The sequence below is a fragment of the Punctularia strigosozonata genome (genome assembly GCF_000264995.1).
Source record: "Punctularia strigosozonata HHB-11173 SS5 unplaced genomic scaffold PUNSTscaffold_23, whole genome shotgun sequence".
In the NCBI taxonomy this organism is placed as follows: domain Eukaryota; kingdom Fungi; phylum Basidiomycota; class Agaricomycetes; order Corticiales; family Punctulariaceae; genus Punctularia; species Punctularia strigosozonata.
The window spans coordinates 80181-107358 of NW_006767455.1; the positions used below are offsets into that span (position 1 = coordinate 80181).

Below are 27178 nucleotides of genomic sequence, written 5' to 3' on the forward strand. Positions count from 1 at the left end.
TGCCAAGATAAGTACGGATATCGGCTCAGAGTGATGGCCGACAGTACTAACGTTAGGCTCTCATTATATAACGACTGACAAGGTTACATGAGGGGATTGCCCAGAGCAACGACTCAGAGATCTACCTGGACTGCAACAAAAGCTTTGAAATGATAAGCCGTTCCTCCGAGACATAACGGAGCAACGTGCATCACTCGACCTAGATACTCCTGACTAAAATCGTCGTGTCGTCCATCCACCGTTCCATCATCTCTACCGTCAAATGACTCGAGATCTTCTCTTCGTCTTCACCTCCTAAGGCGTGCCTCAATAGGCCTAATGCCTTGTTAGCCCCCTCTGGCACCCCGGCGACAGCCTCCATCCAGTCTGTCGCAAGCTCGCCGACCATCATGTCTTCCTCTTCGTCACTGCGGAGGTCGTATAGCCCGTCTGAGCTCATGATCAGGAATCGCTTACGCGGCCGCTCGTCCACGTCCCCCAGATACACGTGCTGCACCTCCGCGACATTCGACAGATACGGCGGTGACAGATTTCGGGCGATGAACCTGTCGACATCTGCCACTGCGAATTGAAACGGGGGGCCTACGTTCATGAGCAGACGCTCCGTCCAGGATTTGGGGAACTTGAATTGCAGGTCTCCTACGGCTTTTACCGGAATCAGGATTTCGCCCGCTTCCAATGATCGCAGACATACCTCTGGTCACTGCCATCATACCCAGCACTCTGTCATCCACGACGCATTCTGCTTCCCCGGGATGCTCGCCCCTGATGCGTCCGGCCTCTTCGGGGTTCTTTGCATTATGATTGCTGCTGAGAACTCGGATATCCCACTCCCCTGATTGATCTTGGGTTCCTAGCACTGGGGCATTCGTGTGCCTCTCAGAAATGGACCTCGGAGATGGAATCAAGAGGCTTACCACCATCGCAATCTCCTAAGCTTGCGACCCAGAGATTTCGTCCGCTCGGATCCAGAATCGAGATGAGCACCGTTGATCCCTGCTTACAACGCTCCCCCTTCAATGTCCTTTCGCCACTATCGTTCAAGATGGCCCTGATCTCCTCCCCGGAGAGGTCAGTTAATGGGTCGATGTCCTCCGGGAAGATGTCGAAGAGGTCTTTTCCGAGCTGTTCGTCGAACGCTTTGATTTCCTTGACGAGGAGGTTGGATATGAGCGAGACCGTCGATTCGGCCGCGGACGAGCTGGGACTCGCTAACGCCTTCCGCAGCGCGCGCTCTATCACCGACGGCAGCGTGTTAACCGTGTGCTCGACGGTGTCGTCCCCGGCATGGCCTACGACGATATAATCGTCCCTATTGGCGCATATTTACACATCGGCTCACCGTCGAATAACCCACAGAATCTCCATACGCCTTCCCCGATCGTCCAATCTTGAGCGACATATCGGTCCTGGTTGCTCCAGTCCGCGTCCGCGTACGGCTGGAAGGAGACGGCGTCCCAGCCACCGATACTCCGAGCGCCCGACGAATGTGCGAGCTCCACCGACAAATCAGCGTCGGTGAGTAAAGTGTATGGCCACGGACCGGCACCGGGCCCCCATCCCATATCCGTCCATCCTCGTCTGCGGACCATGATTAGTTAGGTGCCCTGCGAGACTGTGAGGCTAATCAAGTACGAGCGACCGTGTAAATACAGGGAGGACTCGAGGGAACCAAGGATCTACTTATGTCATGGTGCGACCCATACAAGTACCACCGCCGTGAAAGATCGAAGCCCGGGTAGGTCTTACTACCGGTGTCGAAGGCGGCTCCAGACGTATTGAGACGCTTGTGCACCTTTCATCAAAGAGCGCCCGGTGCCGTAGTTATGTGATGCGTTCGGTCAATCATCACAAGGCGATGCTGAGCGGACCAGCAGGTGCTGACAGAGGACAGAGATCTGTGGACGCAATTCATCAAACCAGCTTTTCAATTCTACCGCATTTGCCCGGCCGACCGACCGGTCGCCGTGTGCTATGCACCAGCTTCGAGTTCTCCGAAGGGGTATATACTCCGGATGCCGGATTACCAAACGCAGCGAAGTACAAAGAGAGATGGAAAGCATGATCGGCGATCAGCGTTGAAATCCGGTCCTCAGCATGGTATACAGTCATCTGACGGAGGCTATTGCTACAGTGAATATGCGAAGAAAAGGATACATGGGATAGGGGAGCAGGCGATAGCACCCAGCGCTTGTTATCATGTCGTCACCGCAGAACCCATCCCGATCTGCTCGCGTTCGCCCTTCTCTTGCTCCTCGGCCCTCTCCTCGGCCTCGGGGTCTTCGTCGATACGGTCGCCGACGGCAGCTGTCGCACTTTTCGCTTGTTTCTTCCGCTTGGCTGATTCCTTCAGCTTCTCCCACCTCTCTCGAAATCGAGTGATCATAGCTTTCTGCAACCATGCGCAAACGGCCGCCGTCAGCGAGCACTCACGGCAGTCTAATCATTGATGTCGTCACTCACCTGCTTCTCGTTCTCCGACTTGAGCACGCGGACTTCTTCCTCAAGCTCTCGTACTCGCTTCACGAGCCCGGCTTCTCGATCCCGACCACCTGGACCGGGGATGCCCTGCGGCATCGGAGGCAAGTTGATGTTCAGGGGAGAAATGTCGGGTACCTGCCCTGGGATCAGGGGTTGGGCTGTCCGTTGAGCCATCATGGACGAAGCCATCGCCCTTTGCGCCTAGATTGGGATGTAAGGATTGACTGCGCATATCAGATCATCCAGAGGCGACAGTTCACCTCTTTTCGTGCCATCATCATGCTTTCTCGCAATTGAGCATCCTGTTCCCGTCGCATCTTCATGATTCGCTCAGCAGCCTCAAGCTGTTTCTGCACCCTCGTCAGATCTTCCTTCAATTGTGCATTCTCTTTGCGAAGGAGGACGGCAGGGGAGGCGGGCGGGGACTCCGAGGTCGAAGGGATCAGGCAGAAGGATTCCGCCAAATCATCATCTGGAAGGAGTGATCTCAGTTCGGCTTTATCGGTGCGGAACCAGCACGTTGCAGGCTCACCGTCGTCGATGAAAACTTCTTCAAGATCATCGCGCAGGTCGACCGCGTGTGATGGCTGCTTGGGTGGGGGGAACGTGGTAGCGCTCGATTTAGCCGCGGTCGACCTCCCCAGCCTGCGCTGTGTCATTCTCGCGCGGGTAGCAGCCATAGGATCTTCGAAGTCTGTATCACTGCTTGAGCTCCCTTCTCGCCCAAGCGGCTTCGTAGGTTTCGAGGACGACGGGGTCTCCAACGGCGTGGTGGCAAAGGCGAGCGGCCGATCGAATGTTTCCAGTATACCCTCTACATCCTGCAAGCGCTTCCAGAACTGATTGAAAGCATCACCAGGGTCATGCGTAGACTGGCCTTTCGTTTAGTTCCGGGATTCTCCGTGAGCAGACAATGAGACTCACCTGCTGCCCAAGGACCATGAAAGACTCTTCGACCGTATCTCCGGAGTCCACCAGGCGGTTAACGCGGCTCTGGTCGGGAGAAGTAACGGGCGGTCTGGACCCAGTGGCACTATACGGGGAAGCAGCTCGGTTGGAAGTCGAGTTCCTTGAAGGAGGCGGCTTGAACGGAACCCGTGGCAAGGCGGGGTCCTTGCCTTCTTCACGCAGCTTCTCTATCTTTCGCTGCGTCTCCCGGGCGACTTTGTTATGCTCGTTGACGAGCATCCTTAGTGTTCGTTTGGCACTCTCGTCGTGAGACTGGTCGACGCAGATCTGGAAGGCTTGCGCGGCCTTGTAGTGTTCCTCGCTCGCGGGGATGAGGAGGCCTTTGGCCATATAGTCGTCAGCATTAGCGGCGTGCACATGCGCCTTCGGCGACTGTCATTTAGCCACAGACCAGACGTGTATATCGTAGCATTGCTCACCGTGTTCAACGCCCCAGTGTCCGAAGTTGCGGGTGGCATGGTTGTGAGCGTGCGGTAAAGTCGAGGGAGGTGGCATGCCGCATGGGGGAGGCTGTGAGCTGCTACACTGCTCAGAGTCAAGGTTCGCCAAAACGGGCGAAGCGCAGAAAACGTCTGGCGCGAACGCGTCTCTTCCACCTCGCTCTACTGCACCTCATTTCGTACGATGTTCCAACGCGATCCAAGAGCTGGCGCGTTCCTGGGCGGTGACCGAGTGTCTGGGCAAGACATACGCGATCAAAATGGTACGCCCAATGAGGTACTGCGTAATGTGAAGGAAGGCTAATATTCGATTCTCTCGATGCATGGATAGTTATCGCTGCTCAGACGATCGCGAACATCGTGAAGAGTTCATTGGGCCCTCTTGGTCTGGATAAGATGCTAGTGGACAACATTGGAGTGCGTCTCTGCTCCTCTGCTCCCCCGCGACGATCTGACGTTCGTTACTGCAGGAAGTCACAATATCCAATGACGGAGCTACCATCCTCTCCTTACTCGAGGTCGAAAACCCTGCCGGCCGCGTCTTTGTGGACCTCGCTCAGAAACAAGACAAGGAAGTCGGCGATGGGACGACGTCCGTCGTGATCATCGCTGCGGAACTTCTTCGGCGAGCAAACGAGCTCGTCAAAGCCAAGATCCATCCGACCACCATCATCACCGGATATCGTCTTGCCTGCAGGGAGGCATGCAAATTCATGCAAGATCAGCTCAGTGTAAAGGTGGATACGCTTGGACGGGAGGCTCTGATCAACGCCGCGAAGACTAGCATGTCTAGCAAAATCATCGGCAGGTGCGCATCGACCTCGTATCTCGCCTTTAAAAACATTTATCATCCCGAATCGCTTAGTGATGACGACTTGTTCGCGCCCATGGCTGTCGATGCGATGCTCGCAGTGAAGACTGTCAATACCAAGGGCGAGACGAAATACCCCGTGAAGGCCGTCAACGTCCTCAAGGCACACGGTCGCAGCGCTCGGGAATCGATGTTCGTCAAGGGTTATGCACTAAACTGCACGGTTGCCAGCCAAGGTCGGCACACTAGTTTGGGTTACAGAATCTAAATCTGAGAAATCGTTCACATAGCCATGAAGAAGCGCGTAACGAATGCAAAGATCGCATGCTTGGACATCAACCTCATGAAGACGCGGATGCAACTCGGAATTCAGATCCTGGTAGACCAGCCTGAGCAGCTGGAGGAGATCCGTAAACGGCACGCTTTCCCCGTTCTCTGTACCATACCTGGCTAACACACGCGAACAGGGAGGCCGAGATCACTTTAGAACGTATCCGCAAAATCCTCGCCGCTGGCGCCAATGTGGTTCTTACCACGAAGGGCATCGACGATCTCGCGCTGAAGGAGTTCGTCGAGGCTGGCGCTATGGCCGTCAGGCGTTGCCGCAAGGAGGATCTCCGTCGGATAGCCAGGGCGACAGGCGGCCAGCTGATTTCTAGCATGGCCAACCTCGAGGGCGAGGAGACCTTTGAGGCCTCGTACCTCGGCACTGCGGAGGAGGTCGTGCAGGAGCGGATTTCGGACGATGAGCTCATCTTGGTCAAAGGAACGAAGGTGGTGAACTCCGCGAGCATCATCCTTCGGGGCGCGAACGATTACATGTTGGACGAGATGGAGCGTTCGCTCCATGATACGCTCAGCATCATCAAGCGTACCCTGGAAAGCGGAAGCGTCGTTCCCGGCGGTGGTGCCGTTGAGACCGCGCTCAGCATATACCTGGAGAACTTTGCGACGACCTTGGTCAGTGCTGACCAGATTTTACCTGTATACTAATTGCTGACCTGGACGGGTCGCGCAGGGCTCAAGAGAACAATTGGCAATTGCAGAATTTGCTTCAGCGCTCCTTTCGATCCCCAAAACGTTGGCCGTGAACGCCGCGAAAGACTCGACCGAGCTCGTCGCCAAGCTCCGCGCGTATCACAACGCCGCACAGAACGCGCCGACGGGCGATCCGAAGAAGGTGCTCATGCGGCACGGCCTTGACCTCCTCAACGGGGAGGTGCGGGACAACGTCACCGCGGGCATCCTTGAGCCCACCATCAGCAAGGTGCGCAGTCTCAAGAGCGCGTTCGAGGCCGCTGTCTCGTTGCTACGCATCGACGACGCGATCCACTGCATCCCAGGTTTGTCCCTTCACATTTGATTTCGTGTGATATGACGGTTGTTGATGAGTTGCCGGTTCTTCACAGAGCAAAAGGGTGAGCCAGACCCTCACGGCCACTGAGTAGCGTAGACTCCTTGTAATACTCATAACACCGGCTCACGAATGACAATTCTGAGCACCTATTCGTTAAAAGATAGAACAAGACATGAACGAAGCCGGCAAAGAAGGTGCGAAGCAACGAGCATGCGCTGCAAAGTAGCGATCATGTGACGGATACGCGACTTCGGAGTTCCAAACTGCCTCGAGGCCGGAATGTTCGGATGCGTGAGCGCGTCTTGGTTCGTGTTTCTCAAAGCCAACCGCGACGGCCAACGCCCGCTACAGCTTGTCTTCAACCTACTCCCCAGCGAGCAACAAGCTGCCGCCTCTTGTTTTCTACACGGCGATCCGACATCTTGCCCTCACCTTGACTGTCATCTAGCCGATCTCTTTCATACAACACCCATCATGTCCACGTTCATCATCTTCCGCGACGACATTCAAGCTGCCTCTGAGTTCTTGCCGGGGAAACCCAAGGCACTCGTCAGGAAATCGAAGAAAGAGACGAAGTCATCAAGTGCGGGACCCAGTCGCTTACCACTGGCGAGCAAGCCGTCGTTCAAGAGCTCCCGGAGCCTCGCTACCCTGCAGGCAGGGCCCGATGCGCTCCCTAACAAGGAGAACGTCAACCCCTTTACCGGAGAGCGTACGCTCTCTCGTTCCGTCAAGGAGAAGAAGGGGGCGAAGAAGGCCAAGGGTATCTCGCCCAAGGCTGATGTCCTTCAGTCAAAGACGCTGCCCTCGTCCACAAAGAAAAGCTTCCGATCCGACGAAGATTGTGCATGCAGTCCATGCCCGAGCGCGGACATGTTGAACGTCATGTCGCCCCCTCTGGACTTCTCTGCGCACACGTTTAACGTCGATCCTACGGGAGATGAAGACTTCTTCTCATCCCTCAGTATCGTCACAGATTCGCTCGAGCAGATCATGATCGACGCGCGATGTTACGAGCTCACTGTCTCGCCGCTGGCGGACATATCTCCTGCATATGATTCTCCTTCTGCAAGCATCGCCAGAGGCGATAACGAACGGCTCACCGGTAGCAAGGTAAGGGCGCACGATTTCCAGAGTCGCATGCGCACGTGTCTCATACTCGTTCACAGAACCACGCCTCCTTACTTCCTAACTCCATCTCCGACTTCGGGGCCTCGATGCCTTCAGATGAAGACACGTCGCTTCCCCCATCGCCAACCCTTTCGTGGGCCCATTCGTCGGATAGCGAGAACGACGAAGACTTTTCCTGGCCACTAAACCAACAATTCATGCCGTTACCCTCCGTCTTCGGTGATGACGAGAAACCGGCAGAGGACCTGACCTCTTGCATTGACGACATTCTTGGGATGACCACGTTCACCACACCTGAACGTGAACGTATCTATTCCGGCTTCGCCCTCGTAACACCCGAGGGAAGCCCCTCTCGCTCCCGTCCAGTCGGCGTTGACTGCTTCGGCGACATCGCGTACAGACCGAACTGAGGATAAGGATATGCTCCCGCCTCTATCATTTCCTTTCGCGCTGCCCTCGGCTGTGAGGTTGATTCCGTATACCCTCTCCCCACATGACGCCGGTCACAAATGCGCCTTGCGCACTTTACGAATCATCCAACGACATTTTGACTCTTACGACGGACATCTGAACGATTATTTCACGACATTCATCTCATCGGACCCACGCAGAACGTGTTGTATCCTTGTGCCACCACTGTTGGCGTATGGTCCTTGTATATACACTTAACTTATTATAACATTGCTATCATCTCTATGTCAATCCCACAAATACGAGTGTGATTCTATTCGTTTGCCTCTCTTGCCTGGAGAGGGGGAGTCCGATAACGTCGCGACGAATACGACGGATCCGTAGACTTCGTACATCGTACAGCGTCACGACCATACTACAACCGATTGTCATGCTAGACGCTTTCGATATGAGACCGCCCGAACCTGACTGAAGTACACTCACGGCGAAGGAATCACTTTACGCGAACAGCCCGTAGTCGACGATGAGCAGGCTCTGGACGACCTGCTCAAAATCCTTCTTGGCACTCTGATAGGCCTGGTCACCTGCTATCTGCTCATCGGGCAAGGCGGGGTTTATCGGGACGTTGCATGTCACCACGAAATCGATGTTGACGTTCGGTCTTTGGACCCTATACAACGCAAGTAAGATGCGAACCCGGTCCGGCGTCGTCCGGTTGAATTTGGCGACGAGCTGATTGCCGATCAGAGTCACCGGGCTTGGAGTATCGTTCCCCGCGGATGGACTGCTTGAGACGAAGACGCTGTCCACCGAAGACGATAGCGCGGAGTTGTCGTGCGCTACCGAATCGAAGTGGAATCTAGAACAGAAGACAAAACCGGGCCGCAGTCAGCGCCAAGATCAGCGTATGGTGATGCGTTGTCGATGGGAATATGAGGATAGACAGAACTTGGCTGCGTCCTGCGGATCGTCCGGTTGCACGCGCTCGAGGATCTCGAATATAATGCTAACGTCCGAATCGGGGCAAAGGAAGACTTCTTGCGTATCAGGAACTTGGCGAAGGTCTCTGCGCGGGTCGTGGCAAGTGCGATGGCGCAGCAAGAAAGGCGTAAAGATGACAGCATCGTCGGCGCGTTCGCGAGACCGTACAGAGACCGAGGCAACCGACATCAGGTGTCAGGCAATCGAAAAAAACGGGTCACAACGTAGATAGCCGTCGTTTCGGATCCGCAAACGTCGGGTTTGTTGGGGTCAGGGGAAGGCATCCGGGCGAAATGAGTTGTTGCAGTGCTGCGTGTGCTGCGGACAGGACGTACGATGCGTCAATGAGCCGCGTGGGTATCACCGCGGTAATAGCGCCCCCAAAGAGATCTCTTTGCCCGAAAGCAGGGAGGACCATCGTGGACTGGAAGTAGCTTGGGCGGTATGGGTACCGGTGTATTCACTCAGGTTGTGGAAGATCGTCAAAGCCATGCAAGGCGGTGCTCCCGGCGTTCTCACTAAAGCACCCCTATGGTAGGGTTAGGGCCACCCCGCAGTGCAGCGGTGCGCAGCAGAGGTGAAGCATGCTAGCTACGAGCTCCGCAGTCCGCGTCCGCAGAACAAGCGATTGCACAGTCCGGACGTGCGTCTGCGGTCAGACTGTTCCTTTTACCGCTGCCTTCACCCCTCTGAGTCTCTAGACTGACGGAATCATTGAATCGAGGCGGAGTGCCCAGCGTCAGTTATGTTGATTGATCAGTCGGGCGTCGTATATCTCGGGAGGTGGACGAAAGCGCAGCAGCAGCACCATCTCGACAACGCGTCGCCCCCGATCTCGCCTTTCGCGACCGCCTGCGCCATCACTGGTACCGCTGTTGCTACTGCTGAAGCTGACAGCGAAGAAGAAGACTTCAACATGTCGCTGCGCGGGAGAGTCATCCTCATCACAGGCGCAGGTAAGCACGCAATCCACCCTCTCTCCCGGTCGACGAGGTACTGATCTAAAGATGGTCGTCAGGCTCGGGAGTTGGTCGCGCAGCCGCCTTGCACATAGCCAAACGCACCGTGCACAATCCAGCCAAACTCTTCCTTGCAGACGTCTCGTCTGGAGGCCTGCGGGAGACGTTGTCCATGCTGCCGCCAGAAGCGGTCGCCTACGGCACTGTCTTCAATAGCTCAGATTCCGCGGCGTGCCGAGAGTTCGTGATGGATGCTGTAAAGAAGGAGGGGCGCATCGATGGCGCGCTGTTGTGCGCGGGGATGCCGGCGATGGCAATGCCCATACGCGAAACGTCAGACGAGTACTTCCAGCAGGTGATGACCGCAAACGTCTTCAGCCTGTTCGCGACAATACGCGCGATCGTAGCGCTTCCCGTGTCGCAGACGCCGGGGACGAGCATCGTCGCGGTGTCATCGGGCGTAGGGATTGAAGGTGCGGCGGACTTGAGCGCGTACAGCGCGACGAAGGCGGCGGTGATTGGGTTTTGCAAGAGCCTAGCTAAGGAGTTGGGGCCTAGGGGGATGCGGGTCAATGCGTTAGCACCGGCATACATTCAAGCAGGGAGAGAGAGGGGCGCGATGGCCATGAATGGAGAGGATGTGGGGAGGAGCGCGTCGGAGCGAACACCTTTGGGACGCATGGGCCAACCGGAAGAGGTTGCGAGCGCAGCCGCGTTTCTGTTGAGCGGGGACAGCAGTTTCATCAGTGGGAGCGTCATGGAGATCGACGGAGGGAAATAGAGATCCTCATGGAACTTCACGCCTATTTATTCATTCAACATAATCTTGTCGTAATAGCTGTTTCCCGCATTAGTATATTCGTGCTCTGTGAATGAAGATCAGGGGGGAGCTCACCGTTCGTTCTACGAAAGCACCCTGCGGATGTGTTTAAGGTCTGCATTGAATTTGATTATCGATGGACGCCTAATCTGCCGGTAACGTATCCTTGCTCGCGGGAACCCAAGCTCGTCGTTATCAGAGTACAGTTATGATTGATACAGATATGATACATTGGAGGTCTGCATCTGGAGATAGAAACGTCAGCGAATCACAGGAAAGCAGTACAACGTCGTCTCACCTGCACGCGCTTCCAAGACTATATCTTCACCAAACTCCAGAGCTCATCCCCAAGATACGTGACTGTTTCTACTCCCACATCCTTGTTGACGCGCTTGATGTCCTCAGTGCTAAGCTTCGTGATCCCAATGCCGACAGGATGCTCCTTTCCCTCCGCAAATATCGCGACGGGGGTATTTTCAGGAAGCGCCTTCTCCTTGGGAGGAAGCCAGCCACCGGCGGAGGTCAGTCCGGGGCACATCATGTGCGCGCCTGCGAGAAGGAAACGGATGGCGCCTCGGTCTATTCCGACTTTAGGAAGAAGGAACGGATCTTGAGGAGGATTTGGACATCAGCATAAACCATATAGAGGACGAAAGTATAACATACACTTATGGAGTAGTCTTAGCGTCGGGTACAAGGGTTCATCAAAGTGCTGGAAGAACAGTGGTTCGCCTTGCACAGCATATATGGAGATATGATCTCTGCTAGGATGAGTATCAACATTGGGCGGTATGTTTAACGGGATTAGGTAGTTCGCACCACTTGACATGCACAAGAGTCTCCTTCTTCGGCCATATCGATTCCAGGGTTTCCGCGTCGATTATCCACTGGGTGAGGAGAGCGGATCGGATAGATCTCTGCACCGAAGACTTGACCGGTGTCTGCCCCGAGATATCGGTTGCTGCATGAAACCTGTCACATCATATTATTAGAGAGTATCGTTTAGATGTAAATGCCCATGCCTCACTTCTTGAACATGGTGGTCCTCACTGAACGTGTACCTGGCGTGTATCGATGCCCGAAGCAAGAGCCTGCAAGCGAGGCCTTCAAGCGCCCAGTGGCTGTGGGATCAGACCACCTGACCACTGAATTCAGGCTGAGATTTCCGCTTTAGGCCCTCAGCCCAGCCTCAACACCAGCTGTGACCAAGCAGCAATCTTGCCACCAACCACACACGACGGCGACGCGTTAATCGCACAACGCTGCAGCCATGGAGGTATGTGGGATGTTTTCTGTAATGCACGTCAAGCTCCGAGACCGATGCGCGTCGCTTTCCAGGCTATACTCGACTTCAACCAGGAGTTCGATGTTGGGCTCCTCGATAAGATTGTCATGGCGTTCTACACCGGGGCGGGAGCTGAGGTGCGTTCCTGTCGTATTGAATCTATTAAACACAGATCTGATCCTTGTTCCTGTTCCTTCCATCGTTCTACGCGCGAATAGCAACAACAAGCTCAGCAGATCCTCACTCGGTTCCAAGAGGATCCGAACTCGTGGACGCGGGTTCCGGATATCCTCGAGCGGTCATCATTTCCTCAGTCAAAGGTACGAATGCTTTCTCGCAAGCGTTCGCTCTGTTTCAGATCCTTAACTTCCAACACTTCACCCGTAGTACATCGGCCTACAGATCCTGGAGAAGCTGATCCTCACGCGATGGAAGACCTTGCCCGATGGGCAGCGACAAGGTAAGCTCGTTGTTTCTACTCCTGTTCTGATGACCGAACTGCTCGCAGGTATCCGGAACTTCATCATCGGCATAACGGTCAAAATCGCCTCGGACGAGACATCCTTGCGGAAGGAGAAGACTTTCATCAACAAGATCAACCTTGCCCTCGTTCAAGTGCGTCGTCTGACCCTCATATAAACATGCAATTCACCCTGACGTCGTCTATCCGGCACCGTAGATTCTCAAGCAGGAATGGCCACACAATTGGCCTACGTTCATCCCCGAACTGGTCGAATCTTCCAAAACGAACCTGTCGCTCTGCGAGAACAACATGGTCATCCTGAAGCTCCTCTCCGAAGAGATTTTTGACTACTCTGCGGAGCAGATGACTCAGGCGAAGGCGAAAAATCTGAAAAACCAGATGTCGGGCGAGTTTTCGGACGTATTCAAGCTGTGCCAGGAGATTCTCGAAGAGGCGCAGAAGACGAGTTTGATCAAGGCTACTCTCGAGACGTTGCTTCGCTTCTTGAATTGGATTCCTCTCGGTTATATTTTCGAGACGACCATCATCGATTTGCTTCTTAGCAGGGTACGTTCATCTCCAGAGCTCTTCACCGTGATCAGAAAGAACTTAATTTATTGATATTAGTTCCTTGAAGCACCGGAGTTCCGAAATCTTACGCTCAAATGCCTGGCTGAAATTGCCGGGCTGAACGTTGGCCCCGAGTACGACCAGAAATTCGCTGTCCTGTTCGCCCTCGTCATGACCTCCACGAATCGCATGATTCCTCCCAATACCAACATTGCGCAAGCGTATGCAAATGCCGGCGACTCCGGGCAAGAGCTCGTCCTCAACCTCGCCCTGTTCCTCGCGAACTTCCTTTCGAACCACCTCCGTGTCGTGGAAACGGAGGACAACCGCGACGTGCTCTTGAACGCTCACCTCTATATGGTGAAGATATCCCAGGTCGACGAGCGAGAAATCTTCAAAATCTGTTTGGAATACTGGCTCACGCTTGTGAAGGAGCTGTACGAGGAGATTCAGAGTCTGCCCATTGGAGACAGTGGACTTCTGATGGGCCTCAGCTTGGGCACCGGTAGCTCAAGCGTACTCAATGGCATGGCCTTACGCAAGAATATCTACAGCGATGTCCTGTCGAACCTCCGTCTGGTCGTCATTGAGCGGATGGTCAAGCCCGAAGAGGTTCGTACCTCGTTCTCGCGCCGTAAAACTCAACACTGACGCATCGCAGGTCTTGATCGTGGAAAACGAAGAAGGCGAAATTGTTCGCGAATTCATGAAGGAAAGCGACACGATCGTGCTGTACAAGAGTATGCGCGAGCTGCTCGTGTACCTCACTCACTTGGACGTCGTCGACACCGAGACAATCTTGACCGAGAAGCTTGCCAAGCAAGTTGATGGTAGCGAGTGGTCTTGGAACAACCTGAACACGCTCTGCTGGGCCATCGGTTCCATCTCCGGAGCTATGAGTCAGTATTTTCTGGTCATCACAGTATCCTCGGCTGACTTCCCCATCTGTAGACGAAGAGACTGAGAAGCGGTTCCTGGTAACGGTAATTAAGGACCTTCTTGGGCTCTGCGAGATGAAGCGTGGCAAGGACAACAAGGCCGTCGTCGCGTCGAACATCATGTATATCGTCGGCCAGTACCCCCGCTTCCTCAAGGCGCATTGGAAGTTCCTCAAGACTGTTGTCAACAAGCTTTTCGAATTCATGCACGAGACGCATGAGGGTGTACAGGACATGGCTTGCGACACCTTCATCAAGATTGCGCAGAAGTGCAGGAGACATTTCGTCATGCAGCAAAGCGGAGAGTCCGAGCCCTTCGTAGATGAGATCCTCAGAAACCTGCACCGGATCACGGTAGACCTGTCTGCGCAACAGGTGCATCATCTCCATATTCTCCCCTTTACCTGCAGTACTTACGTGTTCCTTTCAGGTCCATACTTTTTACGAAGCCGTTGGGTACATGATCTCGGCCCAGCCGAACAAGCCGACTCAAGAAAAGCTCATCGCCAAACTTATGGAGCTTCCCAACAACGCAGTACGTGTATTAGATGTTACTGTCCAAACATGGATTGACTGAGGCCTCCTGAACGTAGTGGGATTCCTTGATGGCGCAGGCTGCGCAGAACATGGACGTCTTGAGCAGCATGGACAACATCAAGATTCTTTCGAATGTTCTAAAGACCAACGTATCGGCTTGCACGTCTATCGGCGCATTCTACGTTCCTCAGATCGGCCGGATCTACCTCGACATGCTTGGTCTCTACAAGGCGGTCAGCGGAATCATAAGCGATACGGTGAAACTTGAGGGTGCGTGAGGCGCTCATTTACCAAACCTGCATCAGTTGCTCACGGCCGTCTCAGGCGTCGTTGCAACCAAGACGCCGAAGATACGTCAATTGCGGACGATTAAAAAGGAAATTCTGAAGCTCATGGAGACTTACATCAAGAAGGCCGAAGATTTCGAGGCCGTCAACAACAACTTCATCCCTCCGTTGTTCGACGCCATCCTCGGCGACTACAGCCGCAATGTCGAGCAAGCCCGTGACGCGGAGGTGCTCAATGTCATGGTCACCATCATGAACACCCGCTTGGGCCCTCTTCTGACGCCTCAAGTCCCCCCAATCTTGGACGCGGTCTTCATGCCAACGCTGAACATGATCAACCGCGACTTTTCGGAGTACCCCGAGCACCGCGTTGGCTTCTTCAAGCTGCTGCGCGCTATCAACCTCAACTGCTTCCCTGGTACGTTATCGTTTCGCTTGCGAAAGGCTATCGGTGGCTGAACCAAGTCACAGCGCTATTGACTCTCCCTCCCGAGCAATTCAAGCTGTTCATGGACAGCATCATGTGGGCTATCAAGCACACCATGCGAGACATCGCGGACATTGGCTTGAACTGTACGTGGTCCCCCCGTTCTCCTGATGTGGACCAACCTGACCTGTACCACAGTATGCTTGGAGGTTATCAACAACTTCGCCGGCGCGGACCCAGCTGTCGCGAGCAGCTTCTTCCAAGCCTACTTCGTCAGCATTATGCAAGACATCTTCTTTGTGCTCACGGATACGGACCATAAGAGCGGATTCAAGCTTCAAAGCCTGGTCTTGGCTCGGTTGTTCACTCTCGTGGAGACGAACCTTGTGGCTGGACCCCTTGACCCTTCACAAGAAGCCAGCGAAGCAAACCCCGTCTTCCTCCGGAGATACACAGCGAGCATCCTCAAATCGGCTTTCCCGAACGTTCACCCGTCAGTGCTGCCATATATTGGAGCGATGCGCCTATCTGACCGTTGTCTTGGTTCTCTAGAACACAAGTGGAAATGTTCGTCCAGAACCTTGCAGATTATCACAACGATATCAACCGCTTCAAGCTTGCCTTACGCGACTTCCTCGTCCAGCTCAAGGAGTTCTCGGGCGACAACGCGGAACTCTACCTGGAGGAGAAGGAGGCCGAACAACAGCAAAAGGCAGCGGAAGAGCGCGAGAATGCGATGCGCATCCCAGGCATGCTCAAACCCTCTCAAATAGAGGATCGCGACGAAGATATATGATGCGTCACGATCCACGACCATTCGGACTTTGCTTTGGTTGGCGTCTATACGATCCGCCACTAATGCGCGCGTTCAAGTTCACGACTATAATCCCCCCTTAACCAGTCTTCACTATTAGCTATCCGGTATTTTCGCGCTGCTTGCTAGTCATTACGCAATGTCTTGCTATCCACTGTAATTGTAGATCCCATAGCCCGTATCAATGACAAAAAGAAGCAACGATGTATCTTATAATGTAAACTGCTTCTGTTGTATGGCGGTCGGACACAGAATGACACTGCGTAGGTTTGCTATCGCTATTTTGACGTGAGGTGATGATCGCGGTGAATCCAAGTCGTATCATTGCAAGAGTCAAGATAGTACGGATCAAAGGTATAAAGGTATAAATACAACGCCGCATCCATCGCCTACGCGCTCAGTAGGAACCGCCAGAAATCTGCGTAACTTTCAGCGTGGTGGTAACAATCCATGGATCATAGATGCTCACGGTAGCAGAGGCCGCTTTGATGACCGACGTCTTTCCGCCAGTCACGGTGAGCTCACCCCAGTTCCAGGTCCTTCACGTGGGGAAGGGATCTGATTAGGCATGTGCAATAACTCTATGGCATGCCCGCGCTTACCCGGAGCATGCACCGCTGCCGCAGTTGACGGCGACACGAGTAGCGCTGCTGTCAACTGCCACTGTAGTTTTGCTACCAGTGAAGTTGATGCCACTGGACGTTCTTGTCAGTCAAGGAATAATCACAATCATGAATTCAAGAGACGCGTACCTGATGGAGGCCCCCGTGCCGGGAGTGCCGAAACTGTCGGGGTAAGACTCGGTGACGAGGATACCGTAGTCGGTGATTCCGCTCAAGGTGTTCCTAAGGACTGCTATCAGTGTCAAGATGTTGGCAAGAGCGATGCTGTATAATTACCCGCTGTAAGTGACACCGCTCACGCTTGCGCTGGTGGCGTCAGCATTGACCTTGATGCGGAGACCGTTCTGGGAGTTGGTGACGGTGTTTCCGCTGAGGGAACGCTAAGAACTGATTTCGGGGTTGCGTTGAATTCACACTGTACCTAATGGTCACTCCGCTGACGGTCTTTCCGGAGGCGATGGAACCTAACAAAGCTGTGAGACCCTTGAAATGGTTGATGGAGTTCTCATCCTTACCGATAGAGATTCCGTGGCCACCGGAGCACTGGTTGTTCTGGAAGACAATGTTGCTGCCAGCATTGATGGCAATGCAATCGTCCTGGTTCTTGATGACTATCTATAGGTCAGCAGCCGTTCCTCAGCTCTTTAAGGTGGACTTACGTACCGGAGTTCTGGATAGTGACATCGCTCTCGGAGCAGTCGAAGCCCTGCAGAAAGGAGTTGATGAACAAAATATATCGACAATACGGAAATCTTACGTCAGTGTTGTGCCCGAGGCTGTTAGTGTCGCCGGCGGCTGACAACACAGCGTCAGCTACATCATGCTGCAAGGAGCGCTGAACCTACAGTTGTCGACTGTGACACCGCTCACTACCACAGGGTCGTCGTTACCCATCGATATGGCTTGAGCAGGAGTGTTCAGAATGGTGAAGTTCTCGAGAGTACCAGACGCTTTCAACCTGATCGAACATCGGATCAGAAGCCCATAGGATCAGTTCCAAGGCTTCCGAAACTCACTTCATGAAAGGATGCGGCTTGGTCTTCCCGCCGTTCGTGCCCTCTCCGTCCCAGTAATCCGGACCATTGCCCTGTAGGACTGTAAGATTCGTTATGAGACAACCAAACTGATACCACATACGTCGAATTTGTGTCCATTTCCCTAAGCAGATTGAGGTAGGCATGATTAAGAGCCAAATATGAGTTACAGCCCGACGTACATTGAAGGTGATGCCAGTGCCGGCTGAACGATGGACAAGATTAATACTGTTCATCAGCTTCGCAACTTATTAGCCTACCGATCGTGACAAGCGGGCCAGAAGCTTTTAGTGGGATATGAGTGAGGAACTGACATTAGACTCCGGTCTAGTACTCACAGGTCGTGCTAGCAAACGTCACGTCGCCGGACATGGTGACACTGGCGCCCTCAGCAAAGTTCATAGTCAAAGTCGAGCCAGAGGGGACAGTGAACGACGAGATGACGACACTAGAGCAAGACGAAAGGCTGGATGCCGAAGAGACCGAGTTTACGGTGCACGTCGCGCGCTTGGCCGTGTCAGTACCCGAGGGCATCGCCAAGGCGAGTCGAGCGAGGACGAAAGCAGCGAGGATGGTCTTAGCGGAGATCATTGTGGCCAACGAGTAGAGCAAGAGCGCGAGATACACCGGGTACTTGCAAGGAGTCAAGTAAACCTGGGCCGAACGGGATCCTCCAGAGCGGTTTTATACGCGGTGCGGCGCACACGTCGTGCATGAGGGCTCTTCTCCTCTTAGAATTCCATTTGGGAGTCGGAGATGGGCTGGTGGAGACGAGCGGCCCGCTGGAATGCTTCCGGGCCTTGGGAGGCGAGCATTCGGAAGAACGAGCAGCAACCAAGTGAAGCCCGCTGGGGCAACCGCTGGAGGCATGTGAGCGTATGTGACGTGACGGCCAGGGAAGTCGTTCTAAATTTATCCCAAGCGTGACAGAAACCTTGACGGAAGGCGAATCCGCACGCCGAGGGCGTCATGTCCGTGTATCGCATGCTCCTGATTCTGCGTTTTCCGTCGCAACTCTGATCGGGTGCTATACGACAGCAGAGAGCACTTGTTGAGACGGGTAACGACAGGCTGTTCTCTGTCTTCATGGCTTCCTCCAAGTGCTATCGCCGTGAACTCCACGAATGCGCAGGCCATTAGAAAACTTCCTGTTCCCGTACACGAGGGATTTACTGGTGCGGCGAGGGTTCTTGGCGGCATTGTCATGAGTAAATATTACCCGGTGTTACCGGGTTCCCAGCGCGAACCGGTTCCGAAGCTTTGCGAAGCCCAAAAGGCTGATGCCAGAAGGTACGACACAAGGCTACGTTCTGTCTCAAAGACAGGGAGCACCTGTCAAAAAGGTCCGACAAGCACCCGCGGATACCGCCGTGACCTTGCTTTTTTCCCGAGAAGAGAAAGGTCGCTTCGGAGTTGGATCCTCGAGTGCCTCCGTCATGTCTGTTTGTTGGGCGATTGCCTCCCATTGGTAGCTCCAGGCCCGCTACTCCTTCTTCGCTATAAATGAATATGGGTTGCCGAGCTGTATGACTTCTTTTCTTACCTCCTATGCTGGGGATCCAGACCGCCATACACGCAAGGCAACACGCAGCCATTCACATCTCTCCGCCTCGCCCATCATGTTCAGCTGGGACCGACACAGGTTTGTCCTGGCCGGGCCGGTCCAAGTGCGCATCCTCCATCCTTGTGTACGGGCCTCGCAAGAAGCATTACCTAGGTGACAAATTCGCCGCTACTTCGCATCAAGAACGTCGTGCGGGGCTGCAAATCCTGGAGAGGACCTTCATCATGTGTGCAGAGAACAATTATCGAGACTAAGCTTGCCTGTAACTAGATTGGAGACTATGAGTTGGTCTCTATAGTTTGCGCTGAAGTCGACGAAGGCCCTCCATCGGGTAATGAGACAAAACCGTGTAACCGTTGCGCATCCTGATCTCTTGTGATCACATGTTCGAATATGCGCGTATAGCGACAGCAAGCTCATATACCCGTAGTTAAGGCAGTGTCCACCTTCGGCTCATTCGAAATCCAAAGCTAATGGAAAGCGTTGCGACCAAAGAAGCGCGTAGGTGCGGAACGTACGCCCTATAGCCTCCAGCGGCCCGCAGAGAAGAATCAAGGGATAGTCGCTCCCAATAGATGAGCGTCAGCTGTGATGCACATGGCTTCCGGCACGAATAAGTCGAGTCCGACTCGAAGATCATTTGCTGGATCAGTGTTGCTGCGCTCGCATGTTTTGCCGTTTGTCTCGTCGGTCAGATGTCTCTCTCGGCCGTGGGCTACACGTATGGTCACATGTTCCTGGAAGGGCGACTACCGCGCGAGGTCGTGGGTGACGCCGAGATCTTTGGTCGTCATATGAAGTTGAGCCCTAGCGCCTTCGCAGACAGACATGAGATGTGTATTCCTTTCGCGACAGTGCCGAGCGACGGCGTATCAGCGAAAACGACCCTGCGAATGGGCAAACTCTGCAGCTCGTCACTGGCTATAGACGCATCGTGATCCGGTGTCTGCATACAGACAGTCGCCGAAGATAGAGACAGAAATGAAGTGTATGAATAGTAAGGCGTGAATCCATTCGTCGCCGGCAAGAACGAAAAAGACACGACGTCCGAAGCGACGTCCAAGTTGCCAACAGTACTACATTGAAAATACCACGTGCAGTACTGTACGACATGTTCGTTGGTTTGATACCCCCTCTCTAGTCATTGCTCCCGATAACATACGCCCCTCTTCTCGATCTATATGCACTCAGCGGCATAGATCATCTCAACACGCACGGCGTTGTCTCTATACATGCAACACAGCTTGTATGATGTCCTCGGCATAATGGAATCTGCTTCAACTGAGGAAGGTATGCATGTAGTGTCGCAGCGCAGGGCAGATTCTGACGGACACGACAAAGTTCGTCGCGCGTACAAGCAGAAGGCTCTCGCCACGCATCCCGATAAGCTGAACCAGGACGCGTCGGATTCAGAGAAACGAAATGCCGAGGCACGGTTTCATCAGGTGCGCGGTTTGTTCCCTGGCCTCGAACTGACCCACTTACGCAGCATACCTGCAAAGATACAGGAAGCGTTCGAGATACTTAGCGAACCGAAGCAACGCCGCGTGAGTGTTGCACCCCTGCTACATTCAGTACGTTATCTCGGTTTCTGAAGGACAGACGTACCATGCAGTTATATAACTACTCGCTGAGATATCTGCCTACGCGACCGCTTCCACGTCCTCCTCTCGCACGGGCATGCAGCTCCGAACAAACGCGCAAAGAAATCATGGAGCATCAGGCAAAGCTCGCCCAGACGCGCGTTGAATGGCAGCAGAAGGTGCAGAGGCGATCCGAAGAACGGTTGAAACTCACTCGGGCTCGAAACATTGAGAGATTGGCTCGGGAGGCGTCCTTGAAATGGGATGATGCTGCGTTGTTGGGGGACGAGGATGGAGGAGAACACTTTGAGCAAGGAAAGACGGCCGGCGTGCAGGAAAATCTCTACGAATGCCTTGTGAATTCATGCGTAGACGATCTGCGAGCTCGTACGAAGCATCATTCATCAAGGACGGCACGTGTGAGCAGCACCTCTGTGTTTTCGTGCCCCTCAGTCTGATTGTTTCCCAGTCTGAGAATGCGTAACGCCCGACCTTCCTCGATATTTATCGTTGGATATTTGGATTCGTACGGATTTCGGCTCACCTTGCTTCCTTGCAGAACGCTCCCCGGTTAAGTCTTATTCGTATCGAACTTTCACATCTATTGCTTCTTCCTTATGGCTATTGTATTCTTGTGTATACGCACATCTAGCATCAGCCGCCAGTGCATTTAGGCGATCAATTGCGTTGTTGCCCACCGCGGACTCAGTATGCGTGATGTTGTTGAGCGCAGTGGTTTGCGGTTTTACGATGCGTTTGAACCACGACAACTATGTACAGCGTCTCGAAGATATTGTGTAATATGGGAAAATGTCCTTCAAGCATTCACGAGCCGGAAAACTAGAACAGGAGCCAAAACATAGGCTTGACGAACAAGCCTTGATCACGTTCAAAGCCTCGCGATGTTGAAATCACGCGCATGGCGGCGGCGCAGGCGGAAGTCGTCACCGAAGTCCTCCGAATCATCGAAGTCATCTCCTGAATCATCGAAGTCGTCACCGGAGTCGTCGAACGAATCATCTCCCGAGTCATCGAACGAGTCATCGAACGAATCGTCGCCGGTGTCGTCGGACCCATCGTCACCTGGAAAATCAACTAAGCGTGGGCCTTTGTACTCGTGGAGAAATGCTCACCGGTGTCCGCTCCTGCATCGTCGCCGTCAGCGAACGAATCGAAGTCGCCAGAGTCATCGCCAGTGCCGAGGTCGTCGCCAGCATCGTCGCCTGTGTCGAGGTCGTCGCCCGCGTCGTCGCCAGTGTCGAAATCGTCGCCCGCGTCGTCGCCAGTGTCGAGGTCGTCGCCCGCGTCGTCGCCCGTGTCGAGGTCGTCGCCCAAGTCGTCGCCGGTGTCAAGGTCATCACCGGAGTCGTCGCCGGCATCGGCTCCATCATCGCCGAGATCTGCTGTGATGGCTAAGTACACCAAAGAGGGGAAAGCATTTGAAGACCTACCAGAACCGAGATCGTCCGAGCCATCCGCAGCGTCGGCGCCGGTGTCGTCAGTGCCATCGGTGCCATCAACGTCATCGGAACCATCAACGTCATCGGAACCATCGTCGGCTGCAGTAGGGTCAGCGGCATCGGCCGTGGCGGTCGCAGTGTCGTCGCCGTCATCACCATCATCGGTGGACGCAGCGTCGGTAGTGGAATCAGCGTCGGGATCCGTGGTGGCATCCGCTGCATCCGCGCTATCGGTGGCCGTTGCATCCGTATCATCGTCCGGAGCATCGGTGGCAGTGGCGTCCGCGCTGTCCGTGGCGGTCGCGTCAGCATCGTCCGTCTCGGCCGAATCGGTAGCGTCGGCGGCGTCGGTCGCAGTTGCATCCGCGCTATCAGTCGCGGTCGCGTCCGTAGAATCGGTCGAGGTTGCGTCCACGGAGCTGTCGGTAGAAGTCGCGTCGACGCTGTCGCTGGTGGTGTCCGCTACCGTAGAGGAGGCCGCCGCAACCGAGTCTGAGGAAGATGCGGCGGCGTCGCTGGACGAAGCAGCAGCACTGGACTTGGCTGCACCCTTGGAGCCAGACTTGGAGCCAGACTTCGAGGAGCCCTTCGACGCGGAAGTGGCCTTGGCCGCAGCGGTCGACTGGGTGGCAGTTGACTTGCCAGCGCAGGATAGCGCCCCGCCCGCGCGGGCTTCGTCGAGGATTTTCTGTGCCGCGCCTTTGGCCTGCTCGTAGCTGACATGGAGATGAGTGATTCGGTTCTGGGCCGTCATCGTGGCACCTCACCGTTGAGGGAAACCCGATCGCTGTACATCCTGGGCGATCGTGCCTGCACTCCTGTCAGGGTGCTTGTTAAAGTCCTTGATGGCCTGCGCAATCAACGGCGATCGCATGAGATGTCACGTCTGAACGAGTGATCTCAATGAAACTCACCGCCTGTACGAATGCCGTGGTAGCATGCGCGACTAAGTCTACGTCAACCATTGCTCAACAGCATATCCCACCGATGACATACCGTCCGTAGGGTTGGTGAAGCCCTCTGAAAGTAACCGTTAGATCCACATTATGTCCAATCGCGAATGCACGTACGAGATGGGCGTTGTTGGAAAACACCTAAGGAATCGCGATCCCCGAAGTTAAGGTTGTTGAACTAAATCACGTATTCAGGTAGCTATCAGGAAGGGACAGCGTCGGAACCCACATGAGATTCAACCTAAGAGATCGTCAGGCTTGCCTCTATCGCCTCATTGAAATGCACTTACCAAGCCCGTTTCGAAAGTGGCGAGAACTACGGTTTCCGGAGCCTTCAGTGAGGTCACCGTTTTAAGGCTACAGACAACGTCAGTGCCCGGTGCGGTGAAGGTGAAATCGACAAGTAACAACGCACACAGTCTGGACGACATTCGGATCACAGGTAGCAGGAACGACATTCTTGCGCTTCTGAGCGGGTAGTGCCAGCACGGAGCCCGTCAGAAGCAGGACTGAGGCGAAGGCACGCATGTTTGAAGGACCGTGAACGAATGAAAGACGCTTCAGTGAAAAGAAAGGAAGGAAACCGTCTTGCGGCGTAGGAGAATGAGCACCATCAACGGTCTTCGAACTGTTCTTATACTGGTATGGGCGGTGAGAATCAATATCGTCGATACCAGAGAGGCAAACCGACCGACCGCGAGGAGTCAAGTTCCCTGTCATCCGAAGCTCCAGAAATAGCTGGGAGCTGCCAGCTTGGATAGCGACTAATGCAATCGTAAGCTCCGCCCCGTCAAGAGATGCATACCGGGGGATGATTCGGGAAGATCGCGATCAGCGCTGCTCTCTTGCCAATTATCAGGCACAGCCCGGACGACGTGCAGCGCATCAGCGGGAGTGACGTGTGTTCACGCATCCTGGACTGAGCGCTTTAGGAAATCGATGCATAACTCGGTGCTGGAGAGTCGGAACTTGTTTGCGCAAATCGATCAAGTGTGTTTTGAGGATGTTTAGGGTCGGGGGGAGGTTGAATTCCTTGCACTCGCGCTTGTATCCTGCCTCCAGATCCTGCATAGGGGAGTAATCGTTCATAGATACTGTTCCCCGCGCTGAGTGACACATGCTGGATGAATGGCCTTGGCTTGGCAGTCAATCAGGATATCAGTGATCGACGAAGCCAGACATACACTCACCTCCCGACGGTTGACATTTTTCCCACGATGCGGGTCAATGCGAGATTATCTGTTTGCGACGTCTGCAGCTTCGCACTGATAAGCTGTCACAAGCATTCGTATGACCACGAGAGAGCCCCGTACGACCTCCGGAATTCGAAGTTCAGCGCCCTAACCAAATGATTCCATCATATTCGCCATAATGGCGTAGGCCTGAACAGGCTCAATGAGCACCGAAAGTACGTCGACGTCGCGCATAGCGAGTATGGCACCTGTACGCGCTGTAGATTCATGCATCGACGTCACACCCAAGCTACAGACCCTATGAGATGTAGAGTATCACGTCACCTCGAATGAGCGGGCTGCGAGATCATCCGCGGATCCTCGGTGCCACAAGTTCCGAAACAGATCGGGCGCCGAACGTAGAGCCATAGCGTTCCCAAGTCAGTCAGAGGCAGCCTGTGTCAATGAATGAGTACCTGACGGAGAGCGCATCTTACCAGTCACTTCGGAATCAGGCAGATCTCAGCCTGACATCTAACGGCGGTGGTTCGCAGAGAATGATGGATCGTGACTATAAGCTTTCAGGCCACGCAACAGGAGGAAAAAACAGATGGAGAATGAGTTGGGGTGATATTATCTATCCGGGGCTCAGTCAACAACTCATGCACACACAATTACAGGCGCAGGAGACTCACCGATATTACAATACTTTTACATATGTGAACTAGGAGGAGTATTCAGTAGTCCTCCACGAAACAAAATGGCACACACGCAGCAGGCAGGGGATTGTTCGGTCTCAACAGAACCCCTCAGCGCGCCCACGATCCTCTGCCTCAATTTCCCGCCGAAAAATCCGTCCAGACAGCCCCAAAAATCGGGAGGCTGCGGGGACACCGAGCCCGTCCAACAATCCGCCGGTCCTCCGGAGCTCAACACAGTTTCCAATAAACCACACCGCATCCATCACCAGCAACTGCCACCTGCTCCACATCCACGCCCTTCTTCCACACCTTCCCGCTCATGTCCCGCACCACGTCAGCCTTGCGCTTCCGTAGCATGAACCTCGCGCCTTCGACCACGGACTCGACCGCCCCAACCGACGATGATGACCCTGTGTTCGCCGTGAGAATGGCACGCAGAAACCCTAGAAAGGGAAGCCAAGTTGCTCACCCTGTGCTTCCGGCCCTGCGATCAATCCCTTGCTCGCCGGAAGATGCATCTGCGTCGGCACTGGCACCGTGTTTTTCTTCCCGTTGCCAAGCTGTCCATCGTAGTTCAGGCCCCAGCTGAGCAGGTCCCTGCCGCCGACCTGTTGAGCGCCGGCGCGGGGTCCAGAGCGCTCGTGAGTCTCCAGGGAGCAGAAGACGTGCGCGCCGGTAGGTGCGATGGATATGGCGTGCGGCGCGATGGGCTCCAAGCTCTTCGTCGCCTCATCGTCTATAGCAACCGTCAGACGTCAGTAACAAGAGGGATGACGGAACGACCCGGGCGACGTACATTCGAGTAACCCGGAGATGTTCTTGACGCGAATCGGCGTGCTCTGGGCGTTGCTGAAGAGTCCGCTGCCCAGTCCGCCGTACTGCCCGTTTCCACAGGCGGTGACGTCGACGAGGGTCATCCCGGTGCCGTCTCGGCGCTCAACAGTAAACATGCTCAAGTCGGCACCTGAGTCGAACGCAACCATAAGCGAAGATGCAAAGACAGCGAGCTCCTTTCCGTACCGGCATTAACGTCCAGCACTTTACTGGTGCTGTTCTTCCTCAATGTGGCCGGGATGGGAATGACCTCCGTGGGGCGGGTGATGCTCTGCACCAACACTGTTCCGCCAAGGCCAATCTGTCTATCAAACGAATGTCCGCTCGGTCATCTACGGGCGTGTCTGCCAGGAGGACCGATACTCACCCATACTCGTTCGCACCCCAGCCCAACACTCGACCGCCGTCCGTGCGGATGAAGCTGTGACGCCCACCAGCAACAACCTGCGCAACCGGAACGCCCCTAAGTGCGGGAATCTCGTACAGTTTGTCACAGAACCTGGTTCGGAACAGCATCCATCAGTACCGCAATAATTGAGTATCGTTGTCCCGGACCCACCGGATATCAGAGTCGTCGATAACCAGCTCCTTCTTCTTCCCCTTGTCCTTGTCATCGTAATCCGGCGCATAGGGTGCGCGGTTGTAAGGCGAGTTGACCGCCCTCAGGTCGACGCCGGCTTTCGGCAGTTCCACCTTGAGGTGCTCCTTGATGGCCTTCTTCTTCGCCTTCTCTTCATCCGTCAGTGTTGAGTCCGGTGTGAGGTTCGTAACCGAGACGGGTACGTCGATGGAGGACAGGCCTAGCTGACCATTCGAATTGGCTTTCATCGAGGCCGGGTGGGCGAACGTGCGTCCGCTGGAGGTGAGCGCTAGCAGGTGGTCCGTGCCAGCCGAGATGCTCGTGAACCTTACAGCAGACGATCAGTACACAGATGTCTCTCTCCCAAGATGTGCAGAGGAACATACTTTTCTTTGCGGTCCAGAGAGGTGTCGGGCTTGAGCTCGATAAAATCGACGAGCCCGCTCCCGGCCTGTTCTTCGCCCCATATCCACCCGGTGCTCCACCACGGCGTGCTTGCAGGAGTCGGTACGCCTGCGGGTAGCGATTGCTTTGCGGCGGACGAGGAGAGGACGTAGATGGCTCCGGAGGAGGAGAGCGCATACACTCGGTTTGGGGTCAGCTGGATGGAAGTGATGTTCTACAGCGCAAGAAATGGGTCGTAAGCAGCTTGTCAAACAGTTATGCGTCTAATACGGAGATTGGCTGAGGCCTCACTTTGCCCTTCAAAGTTGCCTTGGGTTCAGATGCGTCCGACGAAAAGGTTGAGCCCCATTGGTAGACGTCGCCTCGAGCGTCTACGCAGACGGCGTGGCCAACACCGAGTGCAAGGTCACGGAGCGCAACGTCGTTAAGCCAGCCTGCCGGCACCGGCGTGCGCGCGGAAGTGGGTGTGGAGTTTGAGGACGTGGAAGGGAGGATGACACCGTTCCTACAGGCCCATAATATATTGTCAGACCATAAAGTCAAGAAACGGAGAGAGACAAACGCACTTGTTCGAGCCCCAGACTTTTG

At 54.6% G+C, this 27178-nt stretch overlaps 12 protein-coding genes across 12 annotated transcripts; 5 read left to right on the plus strand and 7 right to left on the minus strand.

The window, feature by feature from the left end:
• Positions 1-199: 199 nt before the first annotated feature.
• On the minus strand, positions 200-1565 carry PUNSTDRAFT_77777 (protein serine/threonine phosphatase 2C; the record flags this gene model as incomplete). Its single annotated transcript, XM_007389052.1, has 4 exons — positions 200-645; positions 695-859; positions 918-1292; positions 1343-1565. 4 exons carry the CDS (start codon positions 1563-1565, stop codon positions 200-202), a joined length of 1209 nt encoding a protein of 402 aa, XP_007389114.1.
• A 534-nt stretch (positions 1566-2099) lies between these two features.
• Positions 2100-3930, minus strand: PUNSTDRAFT_123217 (uncharacterized protein). The gene is made up of 6 exons (XM_007389053.1): positions 3870-3930; positions 3406-3813; positions 3014-3353; positions 2742-2953; positions 2464-2682; positions 2100-2392 (listed from the first exon to the last, which is right to left on the minus strand). The coding sequence occupies exons 1-6, from the start codon at positions 3906-3908 to the stop codon at positions 2198-2200; spliced, it is 1413 nt and encodes a 470-aa protein (XP_007389115.1). The 5' UTR covers positions 3909-3930; the 3' UTR covers positions 2100-2197.
• A 102-nt stretch (positions 3931-4032) lies between these two features.
• On the plus strand, positions 4033-6181 carry PUNSTDRAFT_123218 (T-complex protein 1). The gene is made up of 8 exons (XM_007389054.1): positions 4033-4153; positions 4222-4307; positions 4361-4698; positions 4756-4937; positions 4992-5118; positions 5169-5661; positions 5720-6044; positions 6111-6181. The coding sequence occupies exons 1-8, from the start codon at positions 4075-4077 to the stop codon at positions 6143-6145; spliced, it is 1665 nt and encodes a 554-aa protein (XP_007389116.1). The 5' UTR covers positions 4033-4074; the 3' UTR covers positions 6146-6181.
• A 351-nt stretch (positions 6182-6532) lies between these two features.
• On the plus strand, positions 6533-7599 carry PUNSTDRAFT_139347 (uncharacterized protein; the record flags this gene model as incomplete). The annotated part of the gene is made up of 2 exons (XM_007389055.1): positions 6533-7171; positions 7228-7599. The coding sequence occupies 2 exons, from the start codon at positions 6533-6535 to the stop codon at positions 7597-7599; spliced, it is 1011 nt and encodes a 336-aa protein (XP_007389117.1).
• A 213-nt stretch (positions 7600-7812) lies between these two features.
• Positions 7813-9022, minus strand: PUNSTDRAFT_146958 (Mog1p/PsbP-like protein). Its single transcript, XM_007389056.1, has 4 exons — positions 8917-9022; positions 8550-8666; positions 8084-8459; positions 7813-8033 (listed from the first exon to the last, which is right to left on the minus strand). The coding sequence occupies exons 1-3, from the start codon at positions 8997-8999 to the stop codon at positions 8099-8101; spliced, it is 561 nt and encodes a 186-aa protein (XP_007389118.1). The 5' UTR covers positions 9000-9022; the 3' UTR covers positions 7813-8033; positions 8084-8098.
• Positions 9023-9497: 475 nt separating this feature from the next.
• PUNSTDRAFT_116925 (NAD(P)-binding protein) lies at positions 9498-10321 on the plus strand (the record flags this gene model as incomplete). Its single annotated transcript, XM_007389057.1, has 2 exons — positions 9498-9537; positions 9600-10321. 2 exons carry the CDS (start codon positions 9498-9500, stop codon positions 10319-10321), a joined length of 762 nt encoding a protein of 253 aa, XP_007389119.1.
• A 212-nt stretch (positions 10322-10533) lies between these two features.
• On the minus strand, positions 10534-11434 carry PUNSTDRAFT_93855 (uncharacterized protein). The gene is made up of 5 exons (XM_007389058.1): positions 11388-11434; positions 11180-11332; positions 11027-11124; positions 10659-10969; positions 10534-10605 (listed from the first exon to the last, which is right to left on the minus strand). Exons 1-4 carry the CDS (start codon positions 11396-11398, stop codon positions 10677-10679), a joined length of 555 nt encoding a protein of 184 aa, XP_007389120.1. The 5' UTR covers positions 11399-11434; the 3' UTR covers positions 10534-10605; positions 10659-10676.
• A 196-nt stretch (positions 11435-11630) lies between these two features.
• PUNSTDRAFT_47982 (uncharacterized protein) lies at positions 11631-15663 on the plus strand (the record flags this gene model as incomplete). Its single annotated transcript, XM_007389059.1, has 15 exons — positions 11631-11636; positions 11699-11782; positions 11864-11965; positions 12033-12105; positions 12154-12260; positions 12325-12675; positions 12736-13290; positions 13340-13577; positions 13630-13991; positions 14047-14151; positions 14210-14423; positions 14478-14858; positions 14885-15013; positions 15066-15360; positions 15420-15663. The coding sequence occupies 15 exons, from the start codon at positions 11631-11633 to the stop codon at positions 15661-15663; spliced, it is 3246 nt and encodes a 1081-aa protein (XP_007389121.1).
• A 415-nt stretch (positions 15664-16078) lies between these two features.
• Positions 16079-17929, minus strand: PUNSTDRAFT_123222 (glycoside hydrolase family 28 protein; the record flags this gene model as incomplete). The annotated part of the gene is made up of 15 exons (XM_007389060.1): positions 16079-16099; positions 16151-16220; positions 16284-16376; positions 16434-16526; positions 16581-16673; positions 16726-16768; positions 16820-16915; positions 16968-17010; positions 17062-17099; positions 17150-17262; positions 17321-17391; positions 17442-17462; positions 17521-17543; positions 17599-17622; positions 17677-17929. The coding sequence occupies 15 exons, from the start codon at positions 17927-17929 to the stop codon at positions 16079-16081; spliced, it is 1095 nt and encodes a 364-aa protein (XP_007389122.1).
• A 2145-nt stretch (positions 17930-20074) lies between these two features.
• On the plus strand, positions 20075-21180 carry PUNSTDRAFT_123223 (DnaJ-domain-containing protein). Its single transcript, XM_007389061.1, has 5 exons — positions 20075-20192; positions 20244-20347; positions 20405-20449; positions 20518-20904; positions 20955-21180. The coding sequence occupies exons 1-5, from the start codon at positions 20135-20137 to the stop codon at positions 20967-20969; spliced, it is 609 nt and encodes a 202-aa protein (XP_007389123.1). The 5' UTR covers positions 20075-20134; the 3' UTR covers positions 20970-21180.
• A 24-nt stretch (positions 21181-21204) lies between these two features.
• Positions 21205-23426, minus strand: PUNSTDRAFT_146963 (uncharacterized protein; the record flags this gene model as incomplete). Its single annotated transcript, XM_007389062.1, has 10 exons — positions 21205-21568; positions 21619-21888; positions 21937-22661; positions 22713-22795; positions 22860-22891; positions 22942-22965; positions 23016-23076; positions 23128-23139; positions 23189-23255; positions 23314-23426. 10 exons carry the CDS (start codon positions 23424-23426, stop codon positions 21375-21377), a joined length of 1581 nt encoding a protein of 526 aa, XP_007389124.1. The 3' UTR covers positions 21205-21374.
• Positions 23427-24999: 1573 nt separating this feature from the next.
• Positions 25000-27049, minus strand: PUNSTDRAFT_77859 (RCC1/BLIP-II; the record flags this gene model as incomplete). The annotated part of the gene is made up of 8 exons (XM_007389063.1): positions 25000-25139; positions 25241-25507; positions 25568-25735; positions 25792-25910; positions 25973-26104; positions 26165-26512; positions 26536-26804; positions 26882-27049. Coding segments are annotated over 8 exons (1611 nt in total), but the record flags the coding sequence as incomplete, so codon positions are not given.
• Positions 27050-27178: the final 129 nt, after the last annotated feature.

Coding starts and splice junctions, on each gene's coding strand:
- PUNSTDRAFT_123217 (XM_007389053.1), bottom strand. CDS start 3,908: ATGCCACCCGCAACTTCGGACACTGGGGCGTTGAACACG. Junction 3,814..3,869: donor ACACTGGGGCGTTGAACACG/GTGAGCAATGCT, acceptor CAGTCGCCGAAG/GCGCATGTGCACGCCGCTAA. Junction 2,954..3,013: donor AGAAGTTTTCATCGACGACG/GTGAGCCTGCAA, acceptor CACTCCTTCCAG/ATGATGATTTGGCGGAATCC.
- PUNSTDRAFT_146958 (XM_007389056.1), bottom strand. CDS start 8,999: ATGGTCCTCCCTGCTTTCGGGCAAAGAGATCTCTTTGGGGGCGCTATT. Junction 8,667..8,916: donor ACGCGGCTCATTGACGCATC/GTACGTCCTGTC, acceptor CGACCCGCGCAG/AGACCTTCGCCAAGTTCCTG. Junction 8,460..8,549: donor GATCCGCAGGACGCAGCCAA/GTTCTGTCTATC, acceptor CTTCTGTTCTAG/ATTCCACTTCGATTCGGTAG.
- PUNSTDRAFT_93855 (XM_007389058.1), bottom strand. Junction 11,125..11,179: donor ACTCTTGTGCATGTCAAGTG/GTGCGAACTACC, acceptor TACTCATCCTAG/CAGAGATCATATCTCCATAT. Junction 10,970..11,026: donor GCTAAGACTACTCCATAAGT/GTATGTTATACT, acceptor ATCCTCCTCAAG/ATCCGTTCCTTCTTCCTAAA.
- PUNSTDRAFT_123223 (XM_007389061.1), top strand. CDS start 20,135: ATGCAACACAGCTTGTATGATGTCCTCGGCATAATGGAATCTGCTTCA. Junction 20,193..20,243: donor ATCTGCTTCAACTGAGGAAG/GTATGCATGTAG, acceptor GACACGACAAAG/TTCGTCGCGCGTACAAGCAG. Junction 20,450..20,517: donor GCGAACCGAAGCAACGCCGC/GTGAGTGTTGCA, acceptor CGTACCATGCAG/TTATATAACTACTCGCTGAG.
- PUNSTDRAFT_123218 (XM_007389054.1), top strand. CDS start 4,075: ATGTTCCAACGCGATCCAAGAGCTGGCGCGTTCCTGGGCGGTGACCGA. Junction 4,938..4,991: donor CTGCACGGTTGCCAGCCAAG/GTCGGCACACTA, acceptor TCGTTCACATAG/CCATGAAGAAGCGCGTAACG. Junction 5,662..5,719: donor AGAACTTTGCGACGACCTTG/GTCAGTGCTGAC, acceptor CGGGTCGCGCAG/GGCTCAAGAGAACAATTGGC.